This window comes from Otolemur garnettii, unplaced genomic scaffold (genome assembly GCF_000181295.1).
Source record: "Otolemur garnettii isolate 467f Iridium unplaced genomic scaffold, OtoGar3 scaffold00299, whole genome shotgun sequence".
Lineage (NCBI taxonomy): Eukaryota > Metazoa > Chordata > Mammalia > Primates > Galagidae > Otolemur > Otolemur garnettii.
Window position 1 is genome coordinate 649,613 of NW_003852694.1, and position 19,112 is coordinate 668,724.

The 19,112-nt window shown below is 39.2% G+C and overlaps 1 protein-coding gene across 1 annotated transcript in view; it reads left to right on the forward strand.

Moving 5' to 3' along the window:
• Positions 1-4,625, forward strand: part of LOC105888349 (killer cell lectin-like receptor subfamily B member 1B allele B) — a 12,174-nt gene extending 7,549 nt beyond the window's left edge. The window contains exons 4-6 of the mRNA XM_023508962.1: positions 704-873; positions 3,628-3,743; positions 4,347-4,625. Of these exons, the coding sequence (XP_023364730.1) occupies positions 704-873; positions 3,628-3,743; positions 4,347-4,482 (422 nt within the window). The 3' untranslated portion in view covers positions 4,483-4,625. The remainder of the gene's footprint in view (positions 1-703; positions 874-3,627; positions 3,744-4,346) is intronic.
• The last annotated feature ends 14,487 nt before the right edge of the window (positions 4,626-19,112 follow it).

Here is a 19,112-nt window from a genome sequence, read left to right on the forward strand (position 1 = left end):
AAAAAAAAAAAAGATTGTGATTGAGGGGTAGAGAAGCATTAAAATCCAATGTAAAGTCTTGGTGAGTTCCCAGAATTTGAATGTACTTTATAATATGGAGACAGTGAATAAGTCTTTCTAATAGAATTATATCTGGATATTCCAAAAAAAGAAAGGTATATATGAGGTTAAACAATTAAGCTTGTGAACTCATCCCTGGGTAGAGGGCCATGGCATCATAGCTCACAACAATCTCCAACTTGGGTTCAAGTGATTCTTTTGCCTCAGTTTTTCTATTTTTAGTAGAGACAGGGTCCCCCTTTTTGCTTAGGCTGGTCTTGAACCCGTGAGCTCAAGCTTATTTTCAAACATATTCGCTTTTGATAGACTCTTGCTATCATCTTTTATTTCTTCTTTTGTTCTTTAAAATAATTTAAACATTGTTACTTAGAATGCATGTAATTATTTAAATATCAAAAATAGTTGGCGACACAAATCTCTTCTTTATATTTCATTTTAATATGTTTGCTTGTGATTTAGATAACTTGAGGCACTTTTGAAGACTCTTTAGAGTCTCATAAATTCCCTCCCATACCTTTTGGCAAAACAGGGCTTGATCTTAGAATCCTAGCACTCATACACAAATTTTGAGAGCTGTTATATATATATTATTAAGATACAGTTCTATGTTTCCTTTAATTGCTTGTCTTTTTTTTTCTCCCAGTTTCTTCTAACTTTTCCACTGTCCATAAATCTTGCCCCACAAAAGACTGGAAGCTGCTTGGGGGGAAATGTTACTGGGTTGCTGAAACTAAGGAAACTTGGGACAGAAGTCAAGATGAATGCACCAAGAAAAATTCCCATCTCATAGTGATTCAAGACTTTATTGATATGGTGAGATTTAACACCTAAAGGTTATAGCATCTATCACATTTACAATGAGGTTTCTTGTACTATAAACTTGGCAAAAGTACATAATTTTTTTTTTATTTTATGTGCTAGTAAGTATATACATATATTGGTCAAACGAATTGTTGAACTACATGATTTCTTTAGACTTTTTGGCTAGAAGAAGGAGAAATTCCTTTGGTGTTCTATACTCAAGTTTTTTTGTTTTTTTGTTTTGTTTTTTTTTTACAAGAGGTTCCTGTTCCTTCCCAGATTCCATTTTAAAATGTAAGAGATTAAATATCTTATTTTGCCTCCTGTGTTCATTGCAATGCTAATGCCAGATACAGTAGCTAAAGTCAAGGATGATGGTGTGAGAAAAGAAATATTTTTTAGTTCTTTCTTGAGGAGAACTAATAGTTAGCGAACTCTGACTTAGTTTAAATTGAAGCTTTGCTAAACAAAGATTGGACACTATCTTAAACTTTCTAATTGATAAGGTCATTATGTATATGTTAAATCATAAACATCACATAGGGTTCTCAGCATAAGATTTAGTATGTTAGTCAATGGTTCAGTTTTGGCAAACCCAATAATAACTAGCTATGCTTTACAATCCTGGTTCAACATCAGCCATCTGGGAGGATTTACAAAAGGGAAGCTGTTGAGACTTCTAAGGCAGAACCCCCACCCCCTTTTTTTTTGACTTTCATGAAATTTATAACCACCACCAGGAAAAAAGTGAACTATTTTCAGTGTGACCAATGTAACCCCAAATAATGAACGGTAGACTCTGTCAGGTGCAGAAAACTATAAACCAAATCAAGAACGAAATTAGGAATTGAAAAGAGACCTTTGTTCCACTACTAGAGTTCAATTTTAATAGACAAGAAAGAGGAAACAGGGACCAACCGAAATGTTTCTAACAAGAATGTTCTGAAAGGATAAATGATAAATTATTGCATGGAGAAATTGTACAATGAATAACTTTACTAAGAATCTCATGTGTGTCCTACTCACACTCAAAGGGAAAAGTATAGAAATGCAAGAAAGGCATGTCTTCTCAGCAAACAATAAACCAGATTTCAGAGAATAGTCATCTAAAATATTATTTTAATGGAATCTTACTTCCTCGAGGTTAGGTTATCTTTTTTCACATAACTCCTAAGGAAATAAGAGGATCAGACATAATTGTTCCCTTTCAAGGATAAATGGAAATTTAAAAGAAATCAGTGCATCTACATTTCAAAACCTCTCCAAAAAAGGAAAAGTAAAAAGTAAATGCAATAGATACCTGTATTACAGAAGAATAATAACTCCAGGAAACAGAAAATAATTTTCTAGCAAGTTCTCAAGTGAGTTAAAGATAAAATGGAAAAAAAGAAAAAAAAAACTATTAGTCCCTCTAGGATAACCTAGAGCCACACCCAAGAAGCCTTGAGCAGGTGGACTCATGATGGTAGAGTTACAGTTTGATTTTATATATTTTAGTGAGACTGGGATCATAGGTGATATCATTCATCAATATGTGGAAAACATACATTGGTTTGGCCCAAAAAGATGGGACATCTGGAAGCAGGAGCTTACAGGTTATAGGTTAGTTTATACATTCTTTAGATGACTAATGGCTGAAAGAGTAAGGCTCTGTCTAAAAGACCAGGAGTCAGTGAAAAGGGATGCTTAAGATAAAGGGTCTGTTAATTAGAGACAAAGTACTAGACACACGCAAGTGCTTTGTCCTATCCAGAGGACGTGCAGGTAGGTCTTGCATGGCTTTAGGGGCAGTACAAGGCTTGTTTGATCTCCTTTCTCATGGCTAGCAACTCAGTTTTAGGGATCCTCTTGGCCAAGAGGGAGTCCAGTCAGCTAGTCACCGAGAGGGAGCCTTAAGATTTTATTTTAGTTCACACCGTCAATGGAAAAGAAGCCATACTCTGTAAAATAATTTCAATAGGTTTATTCTGAGGTAAATTTGAGAGCCTATGTAGTCCTGATTTGATTGACACCATGTCTGCAATGACCATGAGAACGGAAAAAAAAAAAAAAAAAGGCAAATGGAAGGAAATTGGCTCTACCCTTTAAATGCATGGTTGAAATTTCAATATCACTTCAATTGTATTCCATTAGTCAGAAATTAGGTCAATCATATTGCCACACTTCCAAAAGGTAGGGTGGAAAATGCAGGTTTTATTATGGCTGTCCACATACTTTCCCTCAGGAGAGGGATTAGTATAAGAAAAAGAGAACTAGGCTCAGTATGTGCCACACCATCTGCTTTCTTCTTTTAATTTTTCTGTATATTCTTTTTCTTTTATATGTTATTTTATACTTGGAAGTAATAATAATGACTGATATTTATGATTGATCATTAATTCTGTACCAGGCAATGCTTAATAATATTATGTAATAACTATAATACTTCTTTGAGGTAAATATTCTTCTTATCCGAGTTGTAAAGACTAGCAAACGCAGAAGTGAAAAGATTTAATAACTTGAGCAAAGGTGCCCAGGAGAGAGCCAGGACTCAGTTTAGGCAGTCTGACTCCACAGCCTTAGTATGTGCTACCATTATACCACACTTTATTGCATTTGTTGGATTACATGTCCATCCCTCCACTATGACCTATGGGAAAACATGAAGTATGTTTCACTTACCTGTTCATTCCCATATCTTCTACAGAAGTGGCACATAGAAGATGATTTTCTTCTATCGATAAGAGTCATTTGGTTGTTTCATGTAACTTTCACTGTTCTCTTTAGAGTTTCCTATGGCTGTACCTAAATTTTTCAGCCTCTTATTGGATTGGCTTGAAAACTACATCTGAAGTGAAATCATGGACCTGGGTGGACAATAGCTCTTTCGACCTCAATCATTTGTGAGTTTATTATATTGTAGTTTGTGCTTTAATCCCTTATTACATGGCAAGGGTTGTCTGATATTGTTGGGCTTGAAGTAAATAAGCCTGTATACATTTCCCAGTGGGCTCTTACAATCTGGTAAATAACTCATATCAGATGGCCCACATAGAAAGCTGAGAAGCAAGGAAATATTATTGCACCATCCACTAAGGCGATTTATGTGTGAAACAGGATTTGCCACAGTTACCTTTTCTTTAGTCATCTTATGTAAGAGATGAATAGCAAGTAGCAGATCTCTTATGAGAACAGAAGTTTAGTTCACAAAATGTAAGTTTCTCCTCTATTTCTAAATAGTGAGCAGTTTTTAAAAATAACAGAGGTAATATATTAGCATTCTCCATTTCTTCTTATGAATACTCATTAACTAACTACTCTGCAGAGAAGTTTTAAGACATAAAACTCTGAGTGAGAAGAATTACTTTCCCATTGTAGTGTTGTTTACATTCTTTCAGTGACCATATTGTCATTAAAAATTAGAAATTATTTTCTGTCTTCCTTTTTAAGTCTCTGGATATATTTCATGCCTGGCATAAAGATAACTCTTTTCTTTCTTTCAATAGGTTTTTGATAAACACAAACAAACAAAGGACCAGAAGCATGAAATGTGCTGAGGTGTCTGGCAGGAGTATTGTTCTGCAAAACTGTCAGAATCACAATCAGTGGATCTGTGAACTGAGTGAGTCTTCATTTCTGTGACTGAAAGTCAAACTCCACAAGAAGTCTGAACTCCCAGGAAACCCAGAGAGTTATATGTGTCCTGGGGGCTGTGTCTATTCATGTATGTCTCTGTGTGTGCATGCTAATTTATGATTCACGTGAGTATAAGCCTACTTCTTACAGGTGCGGGAAGAATGATAGAGGAAATAAAATTTTATAAAGAATGAGTGTGAAGGTATGAAGAATATTGTTTTCATTTGGATTGTTAATTTAATTATTGAATCATCATAGTCTTGTTTTGTCCTTTATTTTCCAAACTTCAATCTTCGTTACCTTCTCTCCATTTTCTCTCTAAAATAATTAGCCAATCTTTTAATCTCTTAGCTAATCTCTTCCATTCTCACAGTTCCAATTACTATCTAAAAAGCAAGACATCTCAATTTTATGTCTCTCACCCAAATCTTTTCCTGATCACCAGACCTGCATGCCATATTGCCTATTTAACATGTCAACCTAAAATCTCAAAGTTATTTCAAACTCAGCGAATTAAAGTAATCTGTTAGTTTTTCTCACAGAAGGAGCTATCTTCCAGTGTTCTATCTCTCAGTAAAGGGCATGCTGTACCAGAAAATTATACTATCTGTAAACCAGTTGGCATCACTCTCTCTCACCTCTAGGGTGTGCCCTACTCTCTCTTTCTTATTACCAAGACATAACGCTTTGTTTCATAAGTATTTCTCAAGTTGTCCTCATTTCTCCATCACCACTTTCATGATCTTAATACTGTATAAAGGTACTAAGATACTAAGTAACTGCAATAACAAGGTCCTCTTGTTCTGCCTTTACCCCATTTAATCATTTTCTACAAAGAGTGGTACTCAAAAACATACCAACAATACAACCTCCTATTTAAAATCTTTCAGATCTTCCTGAGAATAACACCAAAGTCCATAACAGGACCTAGCAGTCCTTGTTAGGTCTCACAACCCCTGCTTACTTATCCAGTCTCTTCCTACACCAAACTCAAACCTCCACAGGAGACTAGTTTTAGGAACTCAAATTGTCATGCCCTTTTTCACCACAATGCCTGGGCAAAAGTTGTTCCCTATACCTGGAATTCTTTTTCATCTATTCTTCAACAAGTTAATTCCAAAACATTTTCTGTATCTCAATTCTATTTACAAAACCATTGACTTCTATAAGCCCCTGTTTAGGTACTATAATACAGTGATATTTGGGGTCTCCTGCAAATAGTGTCAATTCAGAGCAAGTGCCAGTAGCCTGGCCAAAATATAATTATTTCCTTTTATTCAAAGAATAGTCACCCAGGTAAGAGATTATATAGCTCTTTGGGGAAGGGTGGGGGAAAAGTCATAACTATTAACATATAAATTTTGCCAGTTGAACAGGACCCTTCCTCAACAGACTTAGCCATTTCCCTCTCCCTTAACTGACAGAGTTTTAGTTCAATCTTGGGAATTGATTGTGGGATCATGATGGCCTATGTTCCTGATTCAACTGAGACCTAGCACCCTTCTATCCCAGCAAGGTCATTACAGTTTCTTCAAGCAAATGAGGTCTGACCTTCACAGGCAGTGGGTAGCATTAGGGTGATAGGGTCTCCAGCTCTTTTTGGGAAGAGCTCCACCTGGAAAGAAGGATGAGGAATTGTCCCACCCTTAATCCTATCCCAAGCACTGATATACCTGAGAAAGGAGAGAATGCTTTATCAATCTGGGACCTTCCCTTCATCCCCTCTAGGTGGGCTTTTGGAGAGAGAGCTCATACAAGCAGATAGAACTGATCATTTAGTTACGTTCCACACCTTCCAAGAACCTTCCCCAGGACTGGGCCAACAAAAGGAAACAACCTGAGAGGATCAGTGAGTAAGGGAGTGAGTCAGTCAGTCTTTTCCTGTTTCTAGAGGGAGACTTACTTGTTCCATTGTATAATATGGAGCTGCTTATGTGAGATTGTTCTTGTGAACACTCTGTTGTATTGGCCCTGTGGGTGATCTTTCCTTCCTAAGGAGCCAGAGAACCTGGATAATAGAATCAAGAGGCTGGACTTGATGCTTTCATTCTTTAGCCAAGAGTACACCGAGAACCAAAGACAGACTGCTACCCTGACAGCAGAAGACTATTTCTACTGGTAAGAAAAGAGCTCAGCAGAAGAGCTCAGGGTTTTAATGATCCTGGCTTGATTGAGTTCTTCCCATATGTCCCCATTCTAATTTTCAGGATCCCATTATTTTTCAACCAATGCCCTCACTTTAACAAAAGACACACTCAGAGGTAGGAAATTCAATTTACATTGTAATTCAGCACTTGAAGAATGGGAATATGGAATGTTTTGTTCAATTATGTTTTTTAAATTGGTTTTTCATTTTATAGAAATTGGAACTGCACTGTTATAGGACATAAGGATATCTTTCAGGGAAGACAGAGATCTTTCAGGTCTTTATGCAGATCTTGAACTGATAATTTGAAGTTCTAAGCTCACATTTTCTTTCCCCACTTTTCCCAGTGCAGTTAGGAACAACCAGCCCATTTCATTATACTCTTCAGCTTAATTAAGATGTTCTAAGGTATCAAATACATGATCATCCAGAGAATTGCCTTTAATAACTATTTGATTGGGAGCATCTAGTGGTGATATTTTGCCTACCTCTATTGCCATATCATGCCATGACCACCAGTGCCCCCTTCCCATTGGAAACAAAGTCATCAATGCATTTAAATCTAATCAGATTAGAGAGCTATAACCAGCAAACTGATGGTTAATTCAGAACACTCATCTGGAAGATTCTCTTCCTCTCATGATATTCTCAGTGCTAAAAGCTGAACCAGTTAGATTTGATTAACAACGACAAGGGCAGACTGAGTCTCTTTTTGTTTAGGAGCCAAAACCCAGGGCACTGGGAGAGCTGAACTTTGTGTGTGAGCGTGCTGTCTCAGAGTTATTATAACTTTGAAAGTCTGGACATTTTGGATCTAAGATGAGTCAAATAACTAATAACCCTGTTGTTTTCACTCGGGAGTAAGAACAATACAAAACTTATGAGAGGGGAACAGGAAGTGAGCCAGGTGCCTGGTGGCAAAAGTAGGCTGAGGGTCACAGACACAGCTGAACGCTCGCCTCAGCCAAGTCAAGAAAGATTTCTAGGGTAATGTATTCACAGTAAGAAAATAGTCGGGAGGGAAGACTGCTGTGCGTTCTCTTTGAGATAATTGGATCTCTCTGTAGTCAACTCCTCAGGATTCTCTAAGTCTTGGGAGTCACTAGTGTGAAGAAGAACGGGTCAAAAGGACACCATCTACCGCCACTGACAGGGCAGCTGGAATAACCCAAGATGTCAGAGACCTCCCATGGGATGCTTTAGAAAAATCCCAGATAGATAGGAAAGTGGAATTGCAAGGAAAAGAACCTTGCTTTCCAAATCCAAAGCTAAGCAGCCTGGTGTAGATTTCCTTTTTACATGGAGATGGCTACATTTCTGTGGCTGAGTAAAACCAGATGGCAGAAGGCAAGAGGACCTCCACTGCAAAATCAACTGCTAGACTAGACCCATTGGTTGTAGCTGAGAGCCAAAGGTACTTTCCAGAGAATGAAATTTCCACATGAAAGGCAAGAGCAGTAAGTGACGTGGCAGGGCAACAAAGACAGGCAAAGCTTGGAGGACCAGAGCCACCCACCCCTTCCAGCACACTCACAATGCAGCTAACAATAGTTTCATCTCTGGGCAACTTCCCTGGAAATTTTCGGGGAATTTCTGGCAACTTGTCTAGCCTGTCCCTGCTTATGTTGTGACTCAATAAAAACAAGCAGTGCAGATTCTCTCCAGCAGATGGAGCCATTAAACACAAGTGTTCTTTTTTTTTTCTTGAAGTTTTTGGCCAGGGCTGGGCCATATGGGACTGGCGCCGTACTCTTTGGGCCACAGGCACCACCCAACACAAGTGTTCTTAAAAAGGGATGGTTAGAAACCTTTCCCCCTTGGCTGCATGCCTGTAGGTCAGCGGCTAGAGCCCGGGTGGCATACACTGGGGCTGTCGCGTTTGAACCCAGTCCAGACCTGCTAAACAACAATGACAACTACTGCAAAAGAAATAGCTGGGCGTTGTGGCGGGCGCCTATAGTCTCAGCTACTTGGGAAGCTGAGGCAACAGACTTGCTTAAGCACAGTAGTTGGAGGTTGCTATGAGCTGTGATGTCACAGCAATCTACCAAGGTTGACACAGTGAGACTCTGTCTCAAAAAAAAAAAAAAAAAAAAAAGGAAACATTTCCCTCCATGGTCTCTGAGACAGTGAGAGCAACTATTAACACCTATAACCAAGTTAGCCACTGCAGCATACTGATAAGAAAGAAAAAGAAAAAAATGCACCGAGTAGGCACCAAATAGGACTTAAAGGGAAGAAGAGAAAGGAACTTATCTTTCTCTTAGGGTTGTTTTAAAAACGCTTACTTCAGCAGAGACAAACTGATGTGGTGATAGAGTTAAAAAGCGTGAGCGGCTTTGTCTTCCAGGTTTGGTGAGACACCATGAAGTAATGGAAGGGCGAGACATGGGAAAATGGTTCCCAGTTCCCACATTAATTAATATTGATGAAATAAAAGCTGCTCTCAGGAAGTGTAGAACTGGATTATATGCACTGTGCCAGAGAAGTCCAGACACGGCGCAGTGGCGGTGCAGAAGTGTGTCAACACAGTCTTGTGTTCTCCTCCCTTCACAGTGTTGTCACAGACCTGTCTCCATGTTGCTGTACTGGGTCAGTGTTTGCCATTTTACTGGCACAGTGTATCGCACTGGCAGGATTACCATCCATCTAGTTTTTGGACATACCAATGGTAATTTTTTTCTACTATAGAGTGAAAATTAAACCAGAAATACCCAACTGTTATTAATAATGAGTTTATCAATACATCAATTGCATACTTTCTACCAATTTTTGGGTAACTACGGAAGTTTATTATTATTATTTTTTAACTACAGAAGCTTTGAGACAGGCTTCTCATTATTTCACTTCCACGAAACACAGTCAACAGTGTCCTTTCTGATTCACCCCTGCAGGTTTCAACTTGCTTGGCTGGTTGGTGTTTCCCAGAGGGCTTCATTTGTTTCCGTCTGCATGGATTTTACGTTTCTTGATTCTTGTGTATCTGAGAACTTTTGTAATGACCCACATATAAAGCATTCTCGCAAATGCTTTTATGAAGAAAACTGATTTGACCTCATTGACTAAAAACTGACTCATAAATTTGTCACATAAAATGAGGTCTTAGGATTAGCATTAGAATATTACTTGCTTAATCAAATTTTATGAATTCATTCTTTGGTACTAAATATAGCAAATATAAGCTTTTTTTTTTGAGACGGAGTCTCACTTTGTCACCGTAGGTAGAGGTGACACTACCATGGTGTCACAGCTCACAGCAACCTCCAACTCTGGCTTAAGTGATTCTCTTGCCTCAGCCTCCCAAGTAGCTGGGACTACAGGCACCCACCACAAAGCTCAGCTATTTTATGTTGCAGTTGTCATTGCTTTTTAGCTGGCCTGGTCCAGGTTCAAACACGCCAGCCTTGGTGTATGTGGTTGGTGCTGTAACCACTGTGCTACGGGCACCAAGCCCCAAATATAAATTTGTTGAATGAACAGAAGAATAAATGAAAGAATTAAAGAGATTTGGGTTTTACGGAACCCTATAAGTGACAGCCACTCAGTGGCAATGTGACTTTCATATTATAAATTTATCAATTAAAGATATCAAATAGCTTTTGAAAAACGATAATAAATAACAAAATTGAGGATTATCAAGGAATTTTCATTCATCTGCATTATAGTAAAGTTTATTTCTCAATTTTGGTAAGAATCAGAAGTGCATTTACGATCATCATAGTATGTGATCATATGGGTATATCAATCACCTCAAAAAAAAAAAAAAAATAAAGACCAAACTTATGAGGCCCTTAGTTTAACGCCAATTTACATTAGCTACAAAATTCAAATTGAGGATTTAATGAGTTTGCAGAGAGGTTTTTCTGGGCTTTCAAGTTTTGGAAATGTAGAGAAAACAGAGCTCATTCGTCACTAGTTAGGTCATCACCACAATTATTAATAGTTCATTTCCACAATTCATCTTATTCCTTGAACATGCTGATCATAGTGATATTAGTGTTGTTTAAAAAAGAAACATTATTCAAATACTTCTTAAAGATGGTTCAGTAGCCTTTATTGAATGAAGTCCATGGCAATTGGTATAGGGACCACTGCTATGGGGTCACAGAGTGTGTGAGGACTGGATGCCAAGAAGGACAGGAGGGATCATAGGGGCAGCCTGGGAGTCAGTGAGTAAAAATTACCAAGGAGACAACAAAGGTAAGAGGTTTCTGTCCAGGGTGGCTTGACAGGAGAAAATTCCATTTTGACTCCCATCCTTTGCATCCCCCTGAAAGAGAGCTACCTCTAACCTGCCTAGTCTATTTATGAATCTTATTTCTCTGAATGCTGCTCCTCCATAAAAGCCCCTTTAGGTCATTCAAGGATAACTAGACCTGCAACTCTCTCCCCTAAAGCTCTTTTCTCTCTTGTGGATCAGTGTTGTTTAATTCACCATGCACGTTATTGCCATTATGTACTAATGGCCTGAGTGCAGTGAAGATACAGGTTTGCCATCCAAAAATGTTAATTCTCCCACACTAGGGTTAGATGAGCGTTTCACCTGGATGTAGTTGAATTTGAGCATGCCAAAAGGCCTGCACACAGATCCACAAAGTGGTGCTCACTGCTTTTATCCCATCAGGACCCTCTGGCTTTTCCTATGCTGCTGCTTAAATTTCCATCCATAAAAACAAGGGTGATATGTGTCTGTTTCCAGCACACTGTGGCGTGTTGGGCAGGGTGCCATTATATTTTGTCCATTATAAGCAGGGAGCTTTCTAAGCATTTAATCATCAAGGTCTGGAGTTATAGTGGTCAAACTGCTGGGATCCATAAGCTGCAGAGTTGGAAGTCCCAGTAGGAAGCAGTTCTCAGAAAATTCTTCTAAAATAATATCCTTATAGCAGATGTAGCCTAAACCGAGGAATGACATATATTGTTACATTGCTAGAGTTCTATTTAATTGTTCACACTTGGTCCAGTTCATCATTGTATCATATGCCCAGAGTGATGTCACTCAGGACTGGAGGCTGCCATTTGACCTGGAGACGGTCTTGGAAATGTGGCCTGCATGACTCCATGAGAGTGCGCTCCCACACAACATGAGGACGGTTAGGGAGGATCCCCACTGGATACATTCTTCTACTTTTCTAGGGGATCAGGGAAAGAGGTGGGAGAGGAGCACAGTGGACTTTGTTTTTGTCTTCTTGGTTTTTTGTTTTGTTTTTTTTTTTTTTTGAGACAGAGCCTCAAGCTGTCACCCTGGGTAAAGTGCCGTGGCATCACAGCTCGCAGCAACTGCCAACTCCTGGGCTTAAGCGATTCTCTTGCCTCTCCTGAGTAGCTGAGACTACAGGCGCCTGCCACAATGCCTGGCTATGTTTTGGCTGTAGTTGTCATTGTTGTTTGGCAGGCCTGGGATGTATTCAAACCTGCCAGCTCTGGCGTATGTGCCTGGTGCCATAGCCTCCTGAGCTATAGGCACCAAGCCGAGCACAGTGGTTTGATTATGCAGTTCTTCCCCACATAACCTCAAATTTCTTTTTCCCCACCTAATGCAATCATCCTGAAAACAGAAATGGAACTGTGGGTGCCAGGGCAGCACATATAGCTTCACCCATCTGGACATATGGTATAATTAAAGGAAGAAATAATATTATTCTTATTCTTTAATAAACTCTGGGCTTCTCTCCAGTCATTAATATAAAGTTGGATTGCCCTTGAAGCATAATCCATATGTTTTATTCCTTTAACTTCAGTCATCATTTCTCCTTTTCTCTATTATTCATTTATTTTTACCAAAAATTTTTCACCTTTTGAAATGATGTTAGGTCCAGCAACCCTGCCCATCCAGACTGCAGACAGCAGTGCTAATCTGGGAAGTGCCTCTGCTTCAGGCCAGTCCCACCGATGTACAGAAGGGTCACATGTGGACAGAACTAGTCATCTATCTCCATCACTAGGCCACACAGTAGCATTTGCAAAGCCCAGCATTGCCAGATGAGGTGAAAACACAATCTTTCTGATCAGACCCTTAGGAATTCTAACATAAAGGTTTAAAAATTACAGTTACAATTTCTTCTTTAGAAATCATCCCTGCTCTGGCACCTACAGTTGTATTTCTGTTTTCAAGATGATTACACTACATAGGAAAAAGGAAATTTAAGGTTACATGGGGAAGAACTGCATAATCAAACCACTGTGTTCCTCTCCCTACTCTTTCTCAGATCCCCCTTAAAGTTGAGGAATGTATCCAGCGGAAGCCTCCCTAACCTTCCTCATGTTGCGTGAGAGCACACACTCATGAAGGCATGTAGGCCAGCTCTTTATCCATGCCTTTATCCTCCCCCAGTTTAGACAGCAAATGCTTTAACTGCCCACTTCAACTCTATTAAACTATAAGACACTGGATGGTATGCAATATGGTATGTCCATTTGATGTGGCACTTCTTTGCCCACTGTTGAATACTATGGGCTGTGAAGTGTGTCCCTTGGTCTTGAAGAAACATAGCCCAGGAGCCCAAATTGGTAAAGCAGCTTCTGCTACAATTGTTTAATAATATTTTAAGCATTTATAATCCTCTCCTGGCATGAAAGGTCACTCCAGAGTAAGAATCTATTTCACTCAAGACCCATTAAAGCCCATGGGGAATACTGGTGACATGACTTGCCAGCTATGTGCAGGACCTTCCTCCACCCTCAACTGCCCAGACCTTCTCTGTAGCCATCTAAAATCTCTGTCTTTCATGTTGGCAATCGTAATAATTTCTGATGGCATTTGTGCCTCAGAGAGTTCAAGAGGAATGTCCATATTCAGTGTATCACTGAATTGCTATATCCCTCTCCACTGATTTGATGGACCCAAGTGGCCACCTCAAGCCTGCACACAAAAAGACCCTTGGTGGTTGCAATCACTCTAGGAGGAGGTTCTTTTGATGGGCACCAACATGTTCTACTTAATGCTCCCCTAAACTCCCAGAGCCATTTCTATAAAGTTGTGCCCTAAATGATCCAGTTTTCCATTGTCTGCCTACCTGACTGCACCAGCAGGCCACAGGCTATGGCCCATGAGTCAGTTAGAATCCAAACAGAGGGGTTTTACTTTGTTCAGATCTCCATAGCTAGGAAAACAGATGCAATTTAGCCCTTTGAACTGATTTATTCTTCCTTCTTTAGAGTCCTTCCATCCACTGATTTTAATGTGGTGGTTTTCTAGATAGGTAACTGTCCACTCACGTCAGAGCTGCCATTCTCAAACCAAGCAGCTCTTTGTTGGTAGACTGTCCACATGGTAGTAGGTTCCAGCAGCTACTCAGATGTTTCTTAAGTCAGTCTTAAGGGAACAGAGGTTCTCTTTTCATACATATGGTGGATACCAGCTTGCATTCCTCTTCATTACATGCTTTTGTGGAAAACACAATTTCCATTTTATTACTAAACTCTTACAGGCACTGCCTTTCTTACTAAAGTGTCTCTGACATCACCCAAGCCATTATGGTAATCTCATATTTCATCATTATTTTCTGCCCTATAGTCATTTCACTGGTCTCAATTAATACCCAATAGCAGATACTCACATGGTGTGTATGAGGTTGGCAGTATCTTGAAATTTTTTTTTTTTTGTAGAGACCTTGTAAGGGTGCTGTGATGTCACAACTCACAGCAAACTCTAACTCCTGGGCTTAGGTGATTTTCTTGCCTCAGCCTCCCAAGTAGCTGGGATTATAGGTGCCTGGCACAATGCCCAGCTATTTTTTTGTTGCAGTTTGGCCAGGTCTGGGTTTGAACTTGCCACCCTTGGTATGTGGGGCCGGCATTCTACTCACTGAGCCACAGGTGCCACCATTAAACTTCAAATCCCCAAGGCCACCACTAGGAGGCACTAATGGGCTGTTGCCATAATTCCAGTGTATGTGAGAGTGACAGACCCTTCTAAAATCAAATTTGAACAGGGATGGTAAAGGCCCAAAGGCATTGAGACAACTGTCATTCAGAAAAGGCCTGCCTTGTGTTGAGGTCCTCACTCCTAGGCTGTTTTGTTTCAGGCAGTCTCATGGTAGAAGCCAGAATATTCCAAATTGTTAACTATGTGTTCTCCAAAATCCAAATAAATTAACCAAACTCAGGTTTCTAGTTTGATCCTTGGTGCACATAATAAAAACAGTTTCTTGTTTTTGTTTTGTTTGTTTATTGTAGCTTCTGTTTGGAGCAATGATTTTCAACTGGTGTGCCATGAGAGAATCGTAGGTGTGCTGCAAACAAAATCTAAATATAATTAAATTTTTTTTGAAAGAAGTTCAAAGTACAGTAAATAGATTTTTTTTTACTCTTTTTTTTTTTTGATCAACATAATTTAAGTATGCTGCAGAAATTTAACTATAGGTTCAAGTGTGCCGTGAGATAAAAAGGGTTGAAAAACACTGGGTTAGAGAATCTACTAAGTACCTGGCCAGTCTTGGTTGGTCATGTGAGTCCCCACCACATTTGAATCAATCATAGCTTGCTCTTCAGTTTTTTATTAACATATTATCATAATTAACTTCCATATAGTACATTATTAACTGGGGACCTGCAGCAACTCCAAATCCCTTCTGACCAAATTATGACAGTAAGCAAGTGAGCTAAGACAACCGTGTGCCAGGACAGTAAATGTAAATTGGGACTCAAGAGAGAGACAAAGAAGAAAGATCAATCACTAAGTACCAATCTCTTTAGCCTGTTGTATTTTTTGTATTGTTGAAACCATGTCTAAGTTTGCTGAAGCTATGGGTAGTGCAACTTTACTTAACCCTCACTAGTCTACTGTTAGTCTCCACATGCGTCATCTGCCTATTTCACAGACAATACAGGGCTATTGTATCACGAGTTTATTGCCACCAGTGGTCCAGCTCCTTGCATATCATTAATTAAAGTGGCAGTCTGTTTTTAACCCCCCCCCCAGGTATTTTATTTTAAATTATCCATTTGTATGGTTGTGGGCAATTCTTCTGTTTTACAAAAGAGATGCTTTTCAATTTACAGTGGGATTATGACCCATCATAAGTTGAAACTATCATAAGTCAAAAATATATTTAATTCATACAACCTACTGAACATTAGAGCTTAGCCTAGCCTATGTTAAACATGCTCAGAACACTTATATTAGCCTACAGTAGGCAAAGCCATCTAAAACAGAGTATATTTTATAATAAAGTGCTGAATATCACATGTAATTTATAAATACCTGCTCTGGAAGTGAAAAACAGAATGGGTGTGTACGAATACGGAACAGTACTTGAGTTTCTACTGACTGCAAATGAATATCACTTTCTTGTCAGTATGAAGTTGAAAAATCATGAGTTGACCATAATAAGATGCCAACCATGTGTATTAGGCACAGGAAGCAATCTCCAGTCTGATATGGTATCTAACCCAATAATACAATCACCTCACTTAAAGCCTATTCAAAAACCCCAATTTTCATCCAAACTTGCATTTTAACAGTCTCTTCCCTGTTGAGACTTTACCAACCGGTTTCAGAATCACAGGTCTCTCATAGCAAGGAGTCCAAGAAATGCCCTTCCCCCAACTGCCATTTTACCTACACACATGCCTGTGGTCTGGGTCCCCAGCCAGGGGTCGGCCAACAAGATCCTGACTCCTCATCAATCTTTACCTTGATTAATCTGCCTGCATAGGTGCCCGGTTGATTCTGAGTAGGATTTCTCACTGTAATCTCAGTCTTCTAGATTTCTACATTTCTCTTCACTGTGGGGAGTAGGGAAAAGTCTGTTTGGTGCCCTTTCATGTTGGGAGGTCAGCAGGACGTCCTACTGGTTCACCCAACTTCTGATAATGCTGCATCAACACCTTTGTTTCAACACCATCAAAACTCCATCATATTTCTCCCTTTTCTCAATAACCATCTGAGGATTTCCACCCTGTGTATTGCTTTTGGGATGAGTCCTTTAACTCTTTACTCTCTGTCTCCTCATTTTCCTGCTAATTTTCTTACTATTCTAGTATTAGTAAGACGCATGGTGGAACGCTGAGAGAGCAAATCCAATAAGCCTTCTGAGACTATTTGATTTTGCAGCAGCAAAATAGAGTGTAGTGTCTTTAAAAAAGGAGAAGTTACCACTGCCTGGGTCATGGCCATACTCATATTCATGTAGTTTGTATGAGAAACATATTAGCTAACTCACATGGGTTTTCCCTTGGACATTTTATGGGAAGTTGTTCTGTTTTCTCAGGGTAAACACACTGCACGGTGGTTTTTGTTCCTGTTTAGCAGGCTTGTTTTCTCAGGAGTAACCTCCCAGTGTCTGGATCACATAGAGCCATTTGTGATAAATTAATAGTGAACTGAGTGTCTTATATCACTCAAACATGCTCTTACACTGTGAATTAGTCACGATCACAATCTATTTTATTAATGGTTCCTAAGAATTTGATATCAACGTAGAAATAGGTGCAATTCTCATTTTATACCACCCAGTTTCATTCAGTAGTTTGTTGGTTTTGATCTCTTCCCTCATTGAAAACTTTTTTGGTCACCAATGGCCTTCAACGTACTTTCTGTTGTCATGGCATAATTTTCCCCCTTATGTGTGTCTTTGAAATGACTTTAGACCAATAAAAACCTGAGTTTTGTTCAGCATCAAGGTCCAATCCAACACTTTTTTACAATGTAGCTACTATAAATAACTATAAGAAGCATGCTAACCAAAGGATTGTATATTTAGCATGCTTCTCATTTTGCATATCCTCATGTAGTGAATGAGCCACCTCTCCAGGAGTCAGCTCTACCACCATTTCTAAATTCCACTGGTAACTTTTATCTTTAATAACTGATCTTAGCACAGCTATTGTTTTACACTCTGAGTGTAAAACTAGTTAACCACTCAAGGATCAAAAGTTCATCATCCTTGACCCTTTCATCCCTTTCTCTTTCCTAACTATGAGTTTCCATGAGCCAAAGCCAACCTAGCAAATTCCACTGCTGACATCAACTATCAACTGTTTATACTACAACACATCTGATCCCATAAGTATGGGATTTCCTTCTACACCCATAACCAATTCTCCAATTGTCTGGGCACCAATTGAATGTCTAACTGTTCAATTAAACTCTGATGCTAACTGCACACTTAGCATCAGGCTCCCCATCTTAAAGACTCAGTCCCACAAAACTGTCCCCGCCTCACAAACCAGTTCTTTGCCCTAAGACTCCCACACTTCTGACCAATTGGCTACAAATCAGGGGTTTCCAGCATCTCTTGCTCAAGTATGATGATTTATAAGAATAGTTCACAGAACTCAGGGGAAAAGGCTGACTTAATATTACCAGTTTATTACAAAGGATATTATAAAAAGAAGAAAATGGCCAGACAGATGAAGTGATACTTAGAGCAAGGTCTAAAGGCCCCCATGTACAGTTGCTTCTGTCTCCATGAACTTTGGGTGCACCACCCTTCTGGAACATGAATTAGCTGCTTCATGTGAACCCAGAGGTCCTCTGAGCTTCATCGTTTAGGTTTTTATGCAGGATCCATTTTGTAGGCATGGCTGATTAAATCACTAGCCATTGGTAATGTATTTAATTTTGAGCCCCACTCCCCTCCTTGGAAGTCAGGGCTGGGGCTGAAAGAGTCAACCCTCTAATCTCATAGTACAGTGATTCTCAACCTTCCTAATGCTGCATACCTTTAATACAGTTCCTGTGGGTTGCAACCCACAGGTTGAGAACCCCTGACATAGTACATTCCTCTAACAAACCTCTCCCATCCTGAAGCTGTCTAGGGGTCCACCAAGAGGCAACTTACTCATGTTAATGCAGGTATGGTTGAAAGGGGGAAAGGAGCTTGTTATGAGTAACAACAGATGGTCCCCTCAGCACTGCCACTCAAGTAATTCCAAGGGTTTTAGAATCTCTCGTGTCAGGGATAATGGGCAAAACCCAAAGGTAACAAAATTTGCTGTTATCAGCCTCATCGTGCAAGAAAATATAAGAATTTTATCCCAGGAACTAAGATAAAGATTACTTACATTTTCCTTATTACATCATGATATTATAGGATGCTTAGAAGAGTGAACAATATCACAGATGTACATTAAATAAATAAAAAGTAACAGAGCAATGCCATTAAATATTTGCTTTAAACAACTCACTACATAGGGCCACAAACTCAAATAATAACTACTGCTTAAATAGAACTTAATATTTCTTGAGTATGGTTCTTGGGGCTTAAAAATATGTTTGAATCTCATAAAAAATGACTATATAGATACTGAAATTCTCCATTTCTAAAGATAGGCCAACTGAAGGTTTTGGAGAATTTTGTTTGGAGTATTTTTATAAATGGCAGAGCTGAAACTTAAACTCAGGCCATCTGGTTTCTGGTTTCAAATTCCATGTTTAACGTGGCTAAACATTGACATTGGTTAAACATTTTTATTTACTTTTGTACCCAGGGGACGGGTACACATAGTGTCTTTCTCTAGGCAACTCCTAATGGCAACCTTAGGT